The sequence below is a fragment of the Apodemus sylvaticus genome, chromosome 9 (genome assembly GCF_947179515.1).
Source record: "Apodemus sylvaticus chromosome 9, mApoSyl1.1, whole genome shotgun sequence".
NCBI lineage: Eukaryota > Metazoa > Chordata > Mammalia > Rodentia > Muridae > Apodemus > Apodemus sylvaticus.
Window position 1 is genome coordinate 30,516,536 of NC_067480.1, and position 17,857 is coordinate 30,534,392.

At 42.7% G+C, this 17,857-nt stretch overlaps 1 protein-coding gene across 1 annotated transcript; it reads left to right on the forward strand.

Moving 5' to 3' along the window:
- Positions 1–3,480: 3,480 nt before the first annotated feature.
- Positions 3,481–16,183, forward strand: Tm4sf20 (transmembrane 4 L six family member 20). The gene is made up of 4 exons (XM_052193512.1): positions 3,481–3,663; positions 9,213–9,278; positions 13,232–13,383; positions 15,904–16,183. Exons 1-4 carry the CDS (start codon positions 3,481–3,483, stop codon positions 16,181–16,183), a joined length of 681 nt encoding a protein of 226 aa, XP_052049472.1.
- The last annotated feature ends 1,674 nt before the right edge of the window (positions 16,184–17,857 follow it).

Consider the following 17,857-nt stretch of genomic DNA (forward strand, 5'->3'; position numbering starts at 1 on the left):
GTGACAAAGTTTGACACTGAATATAATAAGGAAATGAAAGCTAATGAAATAAGTAGATACAAACATGTACATATAGTGAATCAATAGAATTTTTTTTTGTTTATGTCAACAATCCTGGGTAGTTTTAGGTGGGCCAAGAGCTCTCCATTTAGTTATTCAGGTGATAGGTTGAGAATGGTATTGACATGGTCCATGAATGACTTCTTAGTGTAGTTGCTTCCAGTCTATATGGAAAACAGGTAGGCATAACCTAGTGCTTCCAAAGCAATTTGGCTTGAAAGTGACATCATTTTCTTTCCCTCTCTTTCCATTGACTTGAAGTAGTCACATGGTCTTACATAGCTGTAAGTGGATAAGTGTAAATAAGTGTGGAGATGAATTAATATGAGAGAAAAAGTTATATATTTATATATGTATACCAATATATCAGAGGCTACCTAAGTGCTGTGTGACTCATGCTTTATCAAGGCATGCTAAGGCTGCTTTACTACCTATTTATATCCCTTGAATTCTTGCTGGGGTAGTTCAACTGGTCAGGCAGTAGACTGCATGGGTAAGACCTGCCTTGTCATCATGTGAACCCTTTACATGGCCTGGAATTTCAGTGACAGAGGTTTGAGAAGGTAGCAGGAGCTGGAGACTTACTTTTACAAATATTACATGTCATTCTAGATACAAACATATACATGGTTCAAACTGATTTCAAAAGATCTAATGATGTAGCCTAGACAATCTAAAAAGTTTTCTTCAAACGCTTGAATAAGACAGCTATAACTTTTTTGTTTTTTGGGTTTTTTTTTTTTTGGTTTTTTGGATTTGCTTTTTTCAAGACAGGGTTTCTCTTTGTAGCCCTGGCTGTCCTGGAACTCACTCTGTACACCAGGCTGGCCTCGAACTCAGAAATTTGCCTGCCTCTGCCTCCCAGAGTGCTGGGATTACAGGTGTGTGCTACCACCGCCCGGCAATTGGGTTTTGGTTTTTTGTTGTTGTTGTTTTGTTGTTGTTGTTGGGTTTTGTTTGTTTTGTTTTTTGTTTTTTGAGACAGGGTTTCTCTGTAGCCCTGGCTGTCCTGGAACTCACTCTGTAGACCAGACTGGCCTCGAACTCAGAAATCCACCTATCTCTGCCTCCCAAGTCCTGGGATTAAAGGTGTGCGCCACCACTGTCTGGCTATAACTGTCTTGTTTGTCATCCATTTCAGTGTCTTTCCAGTTATCCTTTCTGTAAACAAAGTGATATTTTCCCCAGGGCCATCTGCATCTGAAATCTGGATATGCAATGAAGAGATAGACCTTTACATGATACAGAAAGCAGTACAAACTAAAGGCTATCTTCTTGTTCCTCTGTCTGCTGTGGTTGAGAAGGACCCTGGAGGACACTGAGTCTTCTGTGTTTCATGGTTCTAATGACAGTTTCACAGACCTTAAGATGCAGTTGTAAGGATAAAATGACCCAGGCAGTATTCCTGGGTTCTGTGTCCAGTCTGGAGTGTGGGGTAGGTGCTGTCAAACCCAAGGTAGTGGCTTCCTGGCTTGCACCTAAATCAGTGTGTGGACCCGACTGTTCCTGGAGCAGCTGTTCCCCTCGGGGAATTCAGTAGTCACATCCTGGGTGGGGTGGGCTTCCTGCAGGCTAGCAAAGCCCCTGGCCTTCCTCTGGCCTTTCCAACAATGTTACACACAGAACCCTGCAACCTTATTTCTTCTCACTTAACACAGCCACAAGAATTTTGATTTTTTTTCCTTTTTGGTGAGTGGCTGACATGTTTACAAGAATGTTTGTCTCATCACCCCTTTGTCAAATTCTAACCAATTTCAAAGCCTAATGGAACACCGGTTCCCAGCACATCTGGATAAACACCTTTCTTTTGGACATCTGGATTTCCTCTGGTTTTGTCATGCCACGGGCCAAATAATTAGTGTACCTGCCAATGACTGGTTCTAATAAATCGCCTTTCGGCTTTAGCTCCTTTGGTTATAGAAAAAAACAAAAACTGAACAAACAAACAAAAGCCAACCAACCAACCAACCAACCAACCAACCAATCAAAAAAACAAAACCCAGAAACCAAAGAGTAGGAAAGAGTAACTTATTGTGAGATTACAGGACTGGATTGCAGTTGTCCTTTGCCTTTGTAAGGTAAAAATCAAGATACAGCCAGCCCCTGGGAGGTCACTTAAGCCACCTCCTCTCCACATGCACATGTTTTTCACCCAACCCCCAGTCAATCCAGCAGGCTCCACTTCTGTACACCATCATGGTATGCTGAAGCATCTGTGGAATCTGTGTTCTGGGAACAGGAGGAGGGTGCTGTAGACAGAGCTGGCTGATGTTTGAGTGTTCTTCAGGATGTACACACTTGAATCTTACCAGCCACCCATACTCAGGTACAGCCCAGTGACTCATCTTCCAGCCATCGAACAGAAAACACATCAGGCAAGTTCAGGTGATAATGAGAGCAGCTGCATTTTAAAACCTGGCCTTGGTATAAGTGGGAGCCCAGATTCAGATCTTATCTGCTGATGCTTATCCACGCCTCTTGGGGACCCACTATTAGTGCACCCTCCTATGGGCTATGAACTCAGTATGAACAAGCACTTTTGCATCTGAAGCTTCTTCCAACTGATCAAATCTTTTCCTGAGAGACTCACAAGCGAGTAGGAGAGAGCATAGAGCCACAGTCTAGACAAAGAAACCGTGGTTTGTGATTCAAGGTTTGAAAAAAAAAAGCCAGACACCATCATCTCCCGTCCAGTCTCTCTACCATTGTTTTTATCATAGTATCCATATTCGATCACTTTCCTTTTGGTGCCAATAGTCAAACCTTTCAGATGTTGTAGGTGGGCTATGTACAAAGGCTATACTTTACAAGGCTGGAAAAAATTCATGATTAAAAATGCTACATGTGAGACAACAGCCTGAAATGAAACACTAATATTTAGAGTAGTCGGGAATACTTGGAGAAGAGAATATTTTCCCTAATCTTTTATAATGTTCATATTCTTACTGAATAACTCTAAGATAAGGATACTTTATATATATATACATACATATATATATATTATCCTTCTATTATCCAACAATATAACAATATCAACATATGAAAAGTAATTTATTCTAATTGGCTATACTTTTTGTCATCTCAGATTTTACAAGGCACACCAGTAAAGGAATATTTTAGGAGTTATGCCACAGAAGCCCATTTTTTAAATCAGTTTTTACTCACATTCATGTGTAAATTCACCACATAGCAATCATAGATTTTTTTTTCTGCCAGTTTCCCTTCATCCTATCGTAATATGATTATTGGTTCCCGTCATAATCCTCATAACAACATCCTGCCCTACTGGACTCTGAACTGCAATCCTCAACTCATTTTTCATAAGTGCTAAACTTTAACCAGAACCTTGGGATAAAAGGCCAGGCAGAGATACACGAGCCCAGCCACTCCAAGGAGGTTGCTAACTGAAGCTGGAAAACCATGACGTGCTGTGAGGGGTGGACATCCTGCAATGGCTTCAGCCTGCTCGTTCTGGTCCTGCTGGGAGTGGTTATCAATTGTATACCCCTGGGTATCAGCTTGGTGAAGGCAGACTCCATGTCTCAAAACCCCATCTCCTGCTATGAATGGTGGTTCCCAGGAATTATAGGAGCGGGTCTGATGGTGAGTAGTGCCGTACACCAGCTATGGTTTTCAGTCTTGCGCTTAACTACGTCTTTATAGGACACGGTTAGGAATGTGAGTACCATCGATTTATACTGTTGCATTGCGAAGAATGATAATTTACGCACAGAAAAACGATGGTCCATCTCAGGGACCTTAAGGCAAGAAGCTGACAGAAGAAGGATAAGGCGTTTCCTATAGTATTTCTTTACAGGTAGGATGATTCTTCCAAACTTTATTATTTAACGTTAAAGAATTTCATTTTTTCTTATTGTCAACATGGTGCTGGGGTGGACCTCAGGGCTTTACACACTCTGTGGGATATTTTTAAGTCTATTGCCTCTTTTCCTTTGCCCCATTCTGATTTCTAGGTAGAGGGCACATGGCAGCAGTGGGAAGTCGCTCTATGGGAGTGAGAAGCACTCCCTTGCTCGGGTAGTCTGGGAGATGGCATAGGGAGGCTTAGCTTCTCATGGGAGCTGGCCCTAAGACATAGAGATGGAAATCCTAGGTCTCTTTTGTAAGATGCTTGGCCATGGTCATGGTGTTTTAGCACAGCAATAGGAAAGCTACTAAGCCAGTAACTGACCTCAAGGACTTTTTGTTTTGACTATTACATAGATCCCAGAAAGCTTCAGAGTTTTCTAGTTAGATGATGGCAAATGGGTGTTCCTTATTGAAATCCAATGCAGGGTGGGACAACACAGAATTCATGTGTCCTTAACAGTGAACCACCAGAGTCAGGTTCTATTGTCTCCTAGAAACTTGGATGCAGCCAGTCTGGGAAGAGCACACTTGAACATCACCATCACTAACTCACTTGCCCGCCCTCGGGCTCTGGTTTGCTGCCTGTATAATAGGATTGGGATGTGCAAGTTGACCATTCAGCAGCCAGGAGCTTGATTTTATTTTTGCTAACGCTTATGTGGTGCAATAGTGGTCACAGTTAGTGCCAGAGAAAGAACCTTGAGTGAGTGAGTGTGAGACAGACAGACAGACAGACAGACACAGACATACAGACAGAGACAGAGAGAGAGACAGAGATTGCTATTACAAGAGTTTTGCAGATAATGAAGCAGAAGTGACTATCAGAGAAACCCAGAAGATAAAAGAGGAGCTCGCTCCTTGAATCTAGCTATTGGAGGAAATGTCTACCCCTTCTTCATTTCACTCTTTTTCTCCAAGTTTACCTACACCCAGGATCTTCATGTGCTTATGTGAGTGAACAAACAAAGCTCACCTTTGAATCACTAAATTTATAATATGTGTACATACACACACAATGTATGTGTATATATACACACATATATGTATAATGTATGTATATGTGTGTGTAGATGCAATGTATATATGCCTCTGGTGTGCGTGCGTGTGCGTGTTGCATGCACACAAGTGCCTGTGGCAGCCGGAATAGGGCATATGGTCCTTGGAGCTGGAGTTAAAGGCCCTCGTGAGCCTCCTGATGTGGGTGCTGGGAAGCAAACCTGGGTTCTTCACAAGAGCAGTGTGTGCTCTTAATTCCTGAGCACCTTCCCCACTGGTATTCAGTGAACACCAGTTTACTACTACTGACTTTCTCCTTAAGCTTACATAACAATATTCTTAGAGTGGAATGTGGTGACATATACGTGACATCCTATCATGGAGGGGGATGAGCTCAGAGGACACCAAGTCCGAACTCACCTGGGCTACATAATGACTCTGGGTCTCAAAAACCCAGCCAGTCAACCAACCAAAAAACTTCAAACAGCCAACAACCAACCCCAAACCCCAAGCAACAAAACCTATTAGGCCACAGGATATAAAACTGTGTACTTTGGCTGACACCCTGGGTTTGGGCCCATTGATACTGTAGTCAATTCCAGGAGCCTTCCTACAGGTTGATGCCTCTTTCCCCATTGCCAAAAGGAGTGATCTAGCTATCTGTTTCAGGTAGACACAGCCATAGGAAAGCTTTTGCAAAATCTGGGCTCTTTCTTCAAACTGCTGGGCCAGCTCTCTTCCAGGCCGACCAGTGAGAAGTAAGAGGAAAGTGTCAGGCCTGCATCCTCTAGGCTGCTCCATGCAGGTGGGCAGGGCTTGGCACCTGGTGTCAAGTCTGAAGCCTGCAGAGTGCATCTGAGCTAGGCAGCTTCTGCAAAGCTCCTAGCAGGGCCTAATCTGAGACAGGCCATTTAGAACAACTCAGCTATCTCCAGATAGGAATTAGCATTACCAGAAACACAGGAGGGAATATTTTAAAGATCTGCTATAAGTACTAAGGAGTATGGGGTAGTGATGGCACTCATCTACATCTCTTTGACTTTTTATTTTTATTTTTATTTTTTATTTTTTGAGAAACTAAGGAGCTAGAGGACTAGACAGACCAGAAGGGACAGGAGACATAGAGCGTTCATTTGTTGACATCCTGCTGGGAAGCCTAGTGAGTGTACATGCTGTCCAATTTCAGCCCTTCAATCATCTGGGCTGCCATTATCACTTGTACTTTCTATACCAGAAAACAGAAGGCTGGGACTATTACCCAGGTCACACAATGGGTGTGAAACCCAGTTCTAGAGGTATCTAATGCCAAAGCTCATTAAAATACCATAGTCCTCAATCTCTGTCTCAGGCTCACAGAGGTCAAAGATAAAATCCATAAAGTAAAAGGATCAGAAAACTGAGTCATAGGTCCCCACACCTGCAAAACACTTTAGAGAATCTGGACTACTTGTCTTGTCTATCTTGCTTCCCTCGATAAATATTAATTAGCCAAAGTATCATTAGAGCATCAAACTCACAGAGAAGTCGAATGCTCTCCATACGCAGACCCTCAGGCTGGAGGTTAGTCCCACGAGCAAACATGTGCTAACAGCAGAGCTCTGAAGGCAAGCATACTCCCCAATCCTGGGCTGCACATGAAAGGATGAATCACATCTTTTCCGAAGGGAATATGTCTCCTGGGACATCTGTCAACTCTCACTTCCGCAAACACTTTGCAAAGAAGAATGCACTAAGTGTGTTGAGCATTTTTGTTCAGTTCTTAAAACCTTTGGGCAGTTGCTACATTTCAAGCTAGCATCCCTTCAGAAATGGGAATTTTACAGGAAACTGCATATAACACAACCTCTGGGGCTCATTACTGATTACTTTATGAAGTCATTTATTTTTATGACTTTACAACCAACTCCAATCAGAGGTGAACCTTTTTACCTTTTGAAACTGTAACCAAGTAAATCATTATGTAGTTAATTATCTTTAAGATTATCTACTAAGGGGAGGGGGAAATGCCAGTATAAATGTTACTTGATCAAGCATTAAAAGCATTTTAAAGTGTTTGTTGAAAAATATAAACAGAAAGGCTCTTTTACTTTACATAAAGTTAACCATAAGCCTGGTCTTACTCATTCTTTTTATTGATGTTAACCATTACATAGGGCAATTTTTCAAAGCCACTTATTAAAATCTTAGTGGAAAACAAATGGCTGTAAGTCAAACAGATTAGAAGACTGTATGCAAAGCCTTTACAAAACAGAGCTTCTATGTTCATGCTGAGCTAAGGCTTTGTGTGTAGCTTTCTTGTTCAAGAGGCTCGAGGACTCCCCAAAGTTCAGCTTCTATCACAGGTTTTAAGTAATTCTCTGGTGTGCTTCCCTTATTTCTAGTACCCGAGGAAAGCGTGAGCTCCTGCCAGGAAAACCAACTGTAACTATTTATAAAAAGAAGAGAAGCAAGACTGAATTTCACAAAATCTCATGCATCCAAATATGTTTAGGAATACTCAACCCTACCATTTTAATGCAAAAGTAGCCGCAGATAATATGCAAATGAGTTAGGGTTCCAACAAAACTTTATTTATAAAAATGAGGTACCAGGGGTGGGGAGTGCATACTTACCGGTTCCTGTTCTACTTCCTTTGTTATATGGGATCAGAAAGCAATGTTTTCTGGGAACAACCAAAACAGCTTAGTGTATACATGACGACAAAGATTTCTTTTCCCTGTCCTTCTGGGCTTTCAGCTATGCACAGGGGTAGCTGGACATCCCTATGGATGTGTGGCTTCTGAATTGGAAAGGCATCCATGTTCAGTGTGTAAACAAAGCTTGCCAACAACACAAAGTGACATGCAGTCGGCGTGCGGATCGGACAGGGTGACGTGTGTTGGGCAAGCTGCCTTGTGAGAGACATAAATCTGCTCTAGAAAAAGCAGGCAGATGCAGCTCTGGAAGACAACAAGGAAGGAACAATTAGAGGGAGCTCGATATGAGCAAGGGGTCCGGGGTTCCCGGAGCCGGGAGTGAGTGGCTTTATGAATTGTAGGTAGGGCAGTGACTTAGAGACCACATGCCTAGCGTGGCTCTGAACTCTCCTTTCTTAGTGCCTCAAACTCAACACTACCTGTGGTTTGACAGTGGCGCAATAGACCATATACCAGTGCCTCATCTGAGGATTGTTACAAGGCTGCCACAGACCAAAGCATGTCAAGTTCTAACACCTGGTATGCAGTTACAGCGCCTGCTCATGTCGGCAGAGCAGAAGAGTGGGTGAACCATTCTGGGGTACCTGGGATGTGCTGCCACACACCCATCACAGCCAAAAATTCCTAAGTGGAAGGAAGCGACTGATATTCTGTATTCAAGCATACAACGTTCTTAGTTAAGAGTTCTAGTCATAGCTGATAGATGTCTTTTCAAAAATAGAAAACTAACTCTTAATTATGTGATACTGCTTACAGCTCTCCTCAGCAATATAGAATGCAATATACATCAAACTTCTGCCTGCCTTTAATCCCAGCACTCGGGAGGCAGAGGTAGGCCGTCTCTGTGAGTTTCAGGCCAGCTTGGTCTACAGAGTGAGTTCTAGGATAGCCGAGGCTTGTCTTGTTTATATGAACAAACAAACAAACCAGACTCCTTCTAAACATCAGTGTTAAGTATGGTCAGCACATATTAGGGATACAGGAGCCGAGAGGGGCATGGGGGAACAACAGTCATTCTCAAATACAGGCTTGAGACCCCTGGCAAGATGATGGTAGTCTGGGGTGTAGAACTAAGAGCAATCGACCAGCGGGAGTGGTGGTGAATTGGTCCCTGTCAAAGGAAGGCAAACAAACCCGTCAATTTCCTTTCTACCCAGATTGACTTGCTTAATTTACAGGAAATTAGATATGGCTGAAGGTTATAGTAACTTGAGGAGAGGAGGGGAGAGGTAGCAGGGGAGAGAGAGTGGAGAGAGTGGGAGACGGCATAAAAGGTAAATTTGGGTGACAGAACCAATTCTTTAAGATTCTTTCTAAAACTCATGTACTAATAAGCCAGCCTATGCTACTTAAAATCCAGAAGGCTGTGGCCAACAGGGTAAACAGGAACGTGGATAGACCTGCTATCGACTCTTACCCTTTTAATCTTTATGGCTGAAACTGATATTAAGGTTCAGGACGCGGGATGTTGTCAGATAAGATTTCCTTTTTCGTTCTCCCACAAGGGGCAATAAAAGGGAGGTGGTGACGGTTGAGTTTTCATCTGATAAGAAGAGATAATACTCATCTTTCCCGAAACTTTCATTCCAGGCCATCCCGGCAACAACAATGTCCTTGGCAGCAAGGAAGCGAGCGTGCTGCAATAACAAGACCGGGGTGAGTGAGAAGCAGCGGGCTTGGAGTGGAGAGCATTGACCCACCCGACTCGTCAGCTCCTGCCGGCTCTCAGGCTTGGCAACACTGCCGGGCTGGTTAAAGACTCACATACAGAGTGGCAAGAGCGTTTTCTTTTCTTTAGAAATTTGGCTTTGGAGCTAGCCTTTGATTCTCTCCTCAACCTTCGGTTCATCTAAAGTATTGGAGGTTTTTCAAGAGAGAATTCACATCGCATGCAGAACTGTATTCCATTTCAAGTCTTATTTTGAGCTCCATATAATATTTAGGAAAAATGTATCCTTAGTTCTTGTGTGTGCGTGCGCGCGCGTGTGAGTGCGCATGTGCGTGGGCATGCATATAGAAAGGTTAGTTTGCTACGTTAATTGCTCTTAATTAGTTCAGAATAATTTTTTCAAAGATTTATTTATTTATTTATTTATTTATGATATGTAAGTACACTGTAGCTGTCCTCAGACACTCCAGAAGAGGGAGACAGATCTTATTACATACAGATGGTTGTGAGCCACCATGTAGTTGCTGGGATTTGAACTCAGGACCTTTGGAAGAGCAGTCAATGCTCTTAACCACTGAGCCATCTCTACAGCCCCCAGATTGTTTTTAAAGTAGACAATTATTTTTGAAATATTAATATTTAATATTAAATAATAAATACATAACAAATATTTAATACCTACCACATGTAAACCTTCAAAAACTCCTAATGTGTGTCAATAGCCAGATCTTAGTTTATTTTAATTAATAATTAATAAGATGGGGGCATTTTTCTTTTTTATTAAAAACAGATTCTGTGTAGTCCTGTCTGTCCTGGAACTCACTATGTAGACCAGGCTGGCTTTGGACTTGCCTTTCGATCTACCTACCTCTGTCTTCTGAGTGCTGGGATTAAAGGCATGTGCCACCATGCCTGGCAGATCTTGCTAGTGACCAAAATACTGATGGTTTAAAAAAAAATCACCAGGGCAGCACATTGCACATTTTCTAAATACAGCAGGCTCCTCTGATTTTCCAGCCCTTACACAACGCCATCCACAAACCTGACAGCAAGGGTCTAATTCTCTAAGGCTTGGCTAGATCATTGACAAGCACCCATCCTTCACCAAGACATGGGCTAAGTTCAACATAAAGGTTTTAAATCAACGGTTCCCAATCAGATGGGAACACACATGTATCTAGGGAGATTTCAAAAATACAAGTGCGGGCGTGGCCCCCAAGATTCTGCATGTACAATTCTTCTAAAGCACCAGGTATTCCAAAGTCAGGTGGGGTAAGAACCACGGTCCTAAAGGGAATACTGTACATAGAAGGTAGGTTGTGGGCTTCCTTTTTTAATCATTACTTTATGTATATGTGTGTTTTGCCTGCATTTGTGTCCATGCCTGTGGGAGTCAGAAGAAGGTAGCCATCTCTCTAGCCCCCAAAATAAGTTTGATTTTGTTTGCCTGTTTTATTTTTAAACAGCACCTGCTTTTGATATCCTGTTTATTTAGGATTACAATAATCACTTCAACCACACTGTTTGTAGTCTGTCTACTTTGGTTTCTACTGTCTGTCACTTTTGTTCCTAAACTACCATACCTTGGTACAGTTCAGCTTGACCTCACTTCTACGTAATACTCACAAGCTCTCAAGACCTGGTTTATTTCTGATTCTCTGAACTGGAAAAGTATCTGGACACTTGAACTCTTCTCAAATCCACTGTCTATTAAAATGGTTTTGCATCTTCCCTTTCATGAAAAATGATCCCTTAAGTTCTGTCTCCCTTGAGGATACAAGTAGATGGGAACAGCCAAGCTATTTGTTATTTTTCAATTATGTTATCTGTGCATGTGAGTGCAGTGCCCAAGGATGTCAGAAGAGGGCGCTGGACCCCCCTGGAGCTGGAGTTCCAGGATGTGGAACTGTGGATGCTAGGAAATGAACTTGAGTCCTCTTAATCACTGAGCTGATTTTCCAATCCTTAAGGGAGGCACTTTTCATGTAGGTCTTGGTTTTAAATTAGGTTGTTTTGCTCACACCAGTCTTGAAAATAATCCAGTCATGCTTCAGCAAACTCATGGGTTGTTCAGAGCTGAGGATCTTCCAGGGCTGCTGGGGGGAGAGGGGGCACAGAGGCATTCTACAATGCTATTCATGCCATTAGCAATAGTTCTAGTTATTTAAATAGGGACCACCTGCTTATATAAATGCCATAAACCCTGCCCCTACAAAAGCTTTTCAGTTGCCGGCAGCCATGTTACAGTTGGTGCCTTCTGGGTTAAGATAAGGTCAAGGTAGCATAAAATTCTCCTCTCTTCTTAGCAGGGCAGGAAGGGGGCTGCAGGGCCTTCCCGGTTTCATCTTTTCTTCCTTCCCCTTTTCTCTGTGTCCCAATATGATAATATTTTGCTGAGTCACTTGAATGACTGCCCACTCAGGAAGTAACAGGTCAGAGGTAACAGTGGCTCTTCTTTATGAGTAAATCCAGTAACTTGTATAAATCACAGCAGTGTTGGGAGAATCGGGATTTACAATTGATCCTAACTCCTACTTCTGTGTGCTTCCGGCTAAGGACGCTAAGTGACAAGAGTGGGAACATGAGTATTTCCTAGATGAGTTTCCCACCGAACGGTCACCCTCTTCCTACTTTTCTCCAAATTGAGAATACCAACAGATCTCTTTTAGGGTTGTTGGAAGGGTTACGTGAGATGCTGCACACAAAGCCACAATCCCCTAGGAGCTAATAGGGGAAGAAAAATGCTTTCTTAGTTTCATTTTTGATTTTGAAATAATCATAATCACTAACAGCTTTGTGAAATGAAGAAATTATTCTTTGGGGGAGAAAATATATTCAACCTTTTAGTTTTTTATGCCAGATTTCACAGTTTGTGTGACTTGGCATCAGAAAAGTACACACTTTCCCTCTAACATGATATGCTCAACTCTGGGCATTGACCCTCCACCCCTACTCCGAATGGGCACGTGGCTTTGCGGTGGTGGCTTTTAGTTGTCATACCGGACTGGGAGAACAAAGGGTGCATCTGATGGGTGGAGACCAAGGTTGCTAACACATCCCGCCCTGCCTTGGAAGGCCCCAATAGCAACATGACCCCTCCAATGTGCCCAGCTGAGCAGTTACGCTCTCAACTCCACTGCTGACTGATTACTTCAGGATGTTGGCCACTGACCGCTTACAGAATCAGCCAAATATGCATGGAAGAGTTGGAAGCCAAGAGCCCAGAAATAAAAATCTAGGCAGATAAGTTCTAGTGAAGGCTCAGTGTAGTTAGAACCATATACCATAGGAAGGGAGAACCAGGTTTCAGGGGCCAGAATTCATAAACTTAGGAATATAGTAGTTGAAAGACATTAACAAGTGTAATTATCTTTTGGCAACTGCAATTTAACAGTGGACTTTGATCTTGGCCTCTTTAAAAAAATCCACACCTAATTAAACTGCACTCTATGTCTCAGGATCACACAGGGTTAGGGAGATGGCTAAATCAGTAAAGTGTCTGTCATACAAGCATGAGGATCTGAGTTAGGATCCCTAGGGCTCACAGACAAGTTGGCTGAGGTGGCACCTGCCTAAAACGTCAGTGTTACAGGGGCATAAAGATAGATGCTGGAGCTCAGGAGTCAGCCAGGTGAGCCAAATGGCTCACTCAGCTCCAGTGGCAGACACTGTCTTAAAACTAAGTCGGAGAATGAAAAGCGATATGGGAAGACACTTGATATCAACCTCTGCTTCACACCCCTCACACACACAAACACACATGCACATGCAGAAACACACTCACAAAAAAATACAAATACCATGCATGTACATACACCAACAAATAAGGGGAAAAAAAGACCTAGGCGCACAGATTGGCTGGAGAACTGTACTCAGGAAAACTTGAAACAGATAGAGGACATACAATGACGTGTACAAACCTCCCGGCTTTGTTTTCCAGATGTTTCTTTCATCGCTCTTAAGTGTGATCACGGTCGTCGGTGCTGTGTATTGCATGTTGGTATCACTCCTGGCTCTCTTGGAAGGTCCTCTAATTTGTAACACTCAGGCCAACAGTACTGTCACTTGTGAATTTTCGTTGAAAAACTTAAGGTGAGTCAAGTTTTGTCATACTGTCTCCAATAGCTGTGGCTAACTGTACAATGCTAGGCTTGTCTCTGTTCTGACTACTGGGACAAGCATTTGTAGGGAATTGGTAAGCTAATACTAATATCCAACGTCTCACAAAGACGTGGTGGGGCTGCTACATCCTGAGTGCTTCGAGTATGGTCTCGTCTAAATGGTTTAGTCTATCTCAGGTGGCTTACACATGTCTTGTAAACATCCATGGATATGTGTCTGTCTCTAACAAATTCCGGGTATAAATGTTTTTTTCAGACAGGGTTTTCTCTGTATAGCCCTGGCTGTCCTGGAACTCACTCTGTAGACCAGGCTGGCCTTGAACTCAGAAATCTGCCTGTCTCTGCCTCCCCAATTCTGGGATTAGAGGTGTGCATCACCACCTCCCGGCTGGGAATATATACTCAATTTAAACCCTTGGAGTACAGTAATGGATGAGTGAGAGGAATGCTCACTTTCTAACAATCTGCATGATTTTTGTATTTGTTCAAATTTTAAGCAAAGGAGTGTTTGCCTGCATGCAACTGTACCACTCATGTGTGCAGTATCCATGGAAGCCAGGAGAGGGCACTGTACCCCTGGAACTAGAGTTATGAATAGTTTGTGAGCCACCATGAATATGCTGGGATCTGGACCTACGTCCTCTGCAAGAGCAACAAAAGCTCTTAACTGTTGAGCTATTTTTCTAGGCCTTTATTATTTTTTTATTTTTAAGTGTGTGTGTGTGTGTGTGTGTGTGTGTGTGTGTGTGTGTGTGAGTGAGATGTAGTATCCATGGAGGTCACAGGTGATGGATCCCTGTAGAGCTGGGGTCCTAGGCAGTTGTGAGCTGCTCCCAGTGGGTATAAGAACTGACTTTATGTCCTCTGCAATGGAAGTATGTTCTGGGAACAGATGAATCTATCTGTTCATCTGATATAAACCTATCCTATCAGTTGTAAACCATAGATGGCTTAAATGTTTTGTGTATGGTGTTCCTGTTTTCGTAATGTTTGCTGGTGCCGTGTGGATAGGTCTGCACATGTGCCAACATGTAAGGAGGTCAGAGCTTGACGAGGAGTCCTCCTTGATTTCTCTCCTTTATTTACCAAGGGAGACTCTCTCGTTGAACTTGGAGCCTGAAAATTCAACTAACCGGCTAGGTTCAGGGACCCCCTTGTTTCTGCCTCTCCAGTACTGGGGTTACAGGTGGCCATCCTGTCTCTTTGTTTTATATGGGTGCTGGGGATTTAAAGTCTGGCCCTCTGGCTTTCATAGCAAGAGCTCTGTTCATGGAGGTACCAGCCTTTGTACTTTTGAAATATCAATCAATCAATTAACCAATCAATCAATCAATCAATAGAAACAGCAGCTAGTAGATTCATGTGGTCATGCTATATACTTTCAGCCAAGAATAAATATATTTAAGCCACGCAGTAACATAGCATTGGAAGTTACATACAAATGGCTCATTGAAAAAATTCCATGCCTGAGTTTAGGCATACTTTTTAAAAACAGGAAGACCAGTCTAACTTGCTAGCTATCTTTAATTAGCCACTTAGTTTTGGAAAGCCACCAGATTTTTTCCAACAGTAAAAAAGGGTCTTTCAAAATCTGCATAGCAGTTATTACTAAACGAAACCCAAAGATATTCCTTTAATAGTAAAGAAATTTGAACTCCCAGCCACAACTACTGTACTTTTAAGCCTCAAGAAATAACAAGAGCTCAGTGATGTAGTGGCAGCAGGCTAAGCTGTGAGGGCAGCAGCTCTGACATCCCCTCCCAGTCTGGCTGGGGAGGACAAGACAACAGGGCAATTAATCCTGTGGTCTCAGGGAAATTCATAGGCTCATAGGCCATGTGTCGCAAATAGTGTTATTTTCTCAGGTCCAAAGTCAGTTGTTAGGGTCTAGAGATGTGTTCTTCCTAAGAGTATTCCATTTTATTAATACCCACCCTGCAACCATCTTGAGATAGATGTGCTAGGACTATTTATGCTAGAGGCATATATCATTTTAATCATGTACTTGAAATGTTCTGAGTATACACCATCCATCTGGCCTCGGATCTATGTAAAAAACTACTCTCTCTCTTTTGCTCTCTCTCTCTGTGTGTGTGTGTGTGTGTATGTGTGTGTTAGAGAGAGAGAGAGAGAAGAGAGAGAGAGAGAGAGAGAGAGAGAGAGAGAGAGAGAGAGAGAGAGAGAGCACGAGCTCATCTGCTTCCCTACCTTTGGCAAGTAGACAGGCTACTCAGACAGGTTTACACCTCTGACACTTTTGATATTTATTTCCATCCTGACACGAGAGAGCCATCAGTCTTAGATGGTTCATCTTAAGATCAGCTGTCCTATGGAGAATGACACAATGTGTTAAGATAGGGTTTTAAGCATTAGGGTTACGCAAATGTGCTCAGCCAACCATATCTTCTTTAAGAATGTGCACTGGGCTTTATTATGGTGGGGCTTTTATTGTCTTAGTAGGCACATTTAACTCTTTTCTTCTTCCCTCCAGCAATTTTCAACCTGAATCCTTCAATCTGCTGTGGTTCTTCAATGATACTTGTGTTTCTCCGACTGATTTTAAAACCCCCACCATCGAAAACATGATCAGTAACTGGAAAATACCCAACTCCGACTCTGAAGAAGACAGACACAGGATTTTCCACTTCTCAGTATTTATGAGTCTCCTGCTTGTTGGAATCCTTGAGCTCCTGTTTGGGCTCAGTCAGATACTCATTGGTTTCTTTGGCTGTCTGTGTGGTGTCTCTCAGCGACGGAATCAATTTGTATAAAGGGCAATAAACTAGAATATCAGTACTTTGAATAATTTGAAAATTGCATTTAAAGTATATATTTTTGTAAGTTCAACAATGAAGCATCTTCTAGACCATGGAGTCATTTTAGTGTTAAACAGGTGTTTTTAGAATCATCTGTGAAGCAACTTTCAAAAAAACAAATGTCAAATCTATCAAGTGGGGCAGGATTCCTGCACGCCTTTGATCCCAGCACTCAGCAGCAGAGGCTGGAGGATCTAGAGTTTGAGGCTTGCCTAGTTTTAGAGCAAATCCCAAGACAGCCAGGACTACACAGAGAAACCAAAGCAAAGGGATTGCAAATCAAACTCTCACATTGTACGTACTGCATGTGCATTATACCTCCACTCCAGAAACCAGCCGTCAGTGGTTGACACTGGGCCAAGTGTGGAGGAAGTTTTTGTTTTTGTTTTTCCTGTGTATGCTAAAAAAGAAAACAAAAACATTTATTCGACCTGATGGTTATGGAAGTCTGTGTCTTAGCTCTAAGAAATATGTATTATGTTTAGGGAGGAAGACCATGTTTTAAAAGTACTTTACCCTCAAACCCAAAGTGACAGAAAACTGTGTGTTTAACCAATAGGCACATGGCAATCCATCCCTACTCTGTTCTGTTATGTTTGTATCCTTTCATGATTTATGGTAACACCTCTTGGGGGAGGGGGTCAGCTTTTTAGAAGCTGGTTTTTATTTATGCTAATCTTTAAAAGACAGGTAACAAAATGTATTTATTGTATTAAAATGTTATGAAAAAACCATTGTAATAGAAAAAAAAAACACAAATGTACACTTTTCTGAATGTTCTCTCTCCTCTTCAAGAGTTTGACCCTGACTTTGACGAGTAGGATTCCTTTTGCCCTCTTGTCTGACCGTCTTCTTCTGTTGCTGTGAGGAACATTTCTTGACAAAAGCTCTTTGAGGAGGAAGGGTTATTGTGGCACACAGAGGCTTACAGTTCAAGGCCCCTCCGTCCCTGCGGAGATCAAGGCGGCAGGAGCTGGTGCAGCAGCTAACCCCACTGCATCCATCCGCAAGAAGCAGGGATGAAGGCTGCTGCTCAGCCCTTTCTCCCGCTTTATACAATCCAGGGGATCACGCCGAAGGTTGGGTGGGGGATGGTTCCTGCCCACAATTAGGAAAAGTTTTCCCACAATCACTTAACACAGCCAAGACACCCAGCCCATAGGCCCATCACCCAAATGGTTCTGGCTTCAGTCAAGCTGACAAATACTAACTGTCACAACTCTTTGTAGGATTTAGCACAGTGGTATTGGTGTGCCACAGGCCATCTCCCAAGAGAGAGCTTCAGTCAAGGTCAAGCTGACAGACACTAACTGTCATAGCTCTTCTCTGTAGAATTTAGCAAAACATTGTTAGCATTTTTCTTCTTTTTAAGTTAATGTGTATGTGTGTTCTGCCTGGGTGTGTCTGTGCATTATGGGTGTGTATGTGAAGGCCGGCAGGTTCCAGGGAGCTGGGAACTGAACCTGGGTCTTCAAGCAGAGCGGCCACGCTCTTAACCACAGAGCCATCTCTCCAGTCCTGGTGATTTCCTTCTGTGTGTGACTCTGACACTGCTACCCTGCACTGTCCTACACCGGAGCAGAGGCTCCATGGGTACCAAGACACATGCATTTACTTTCTCCTGGTGTA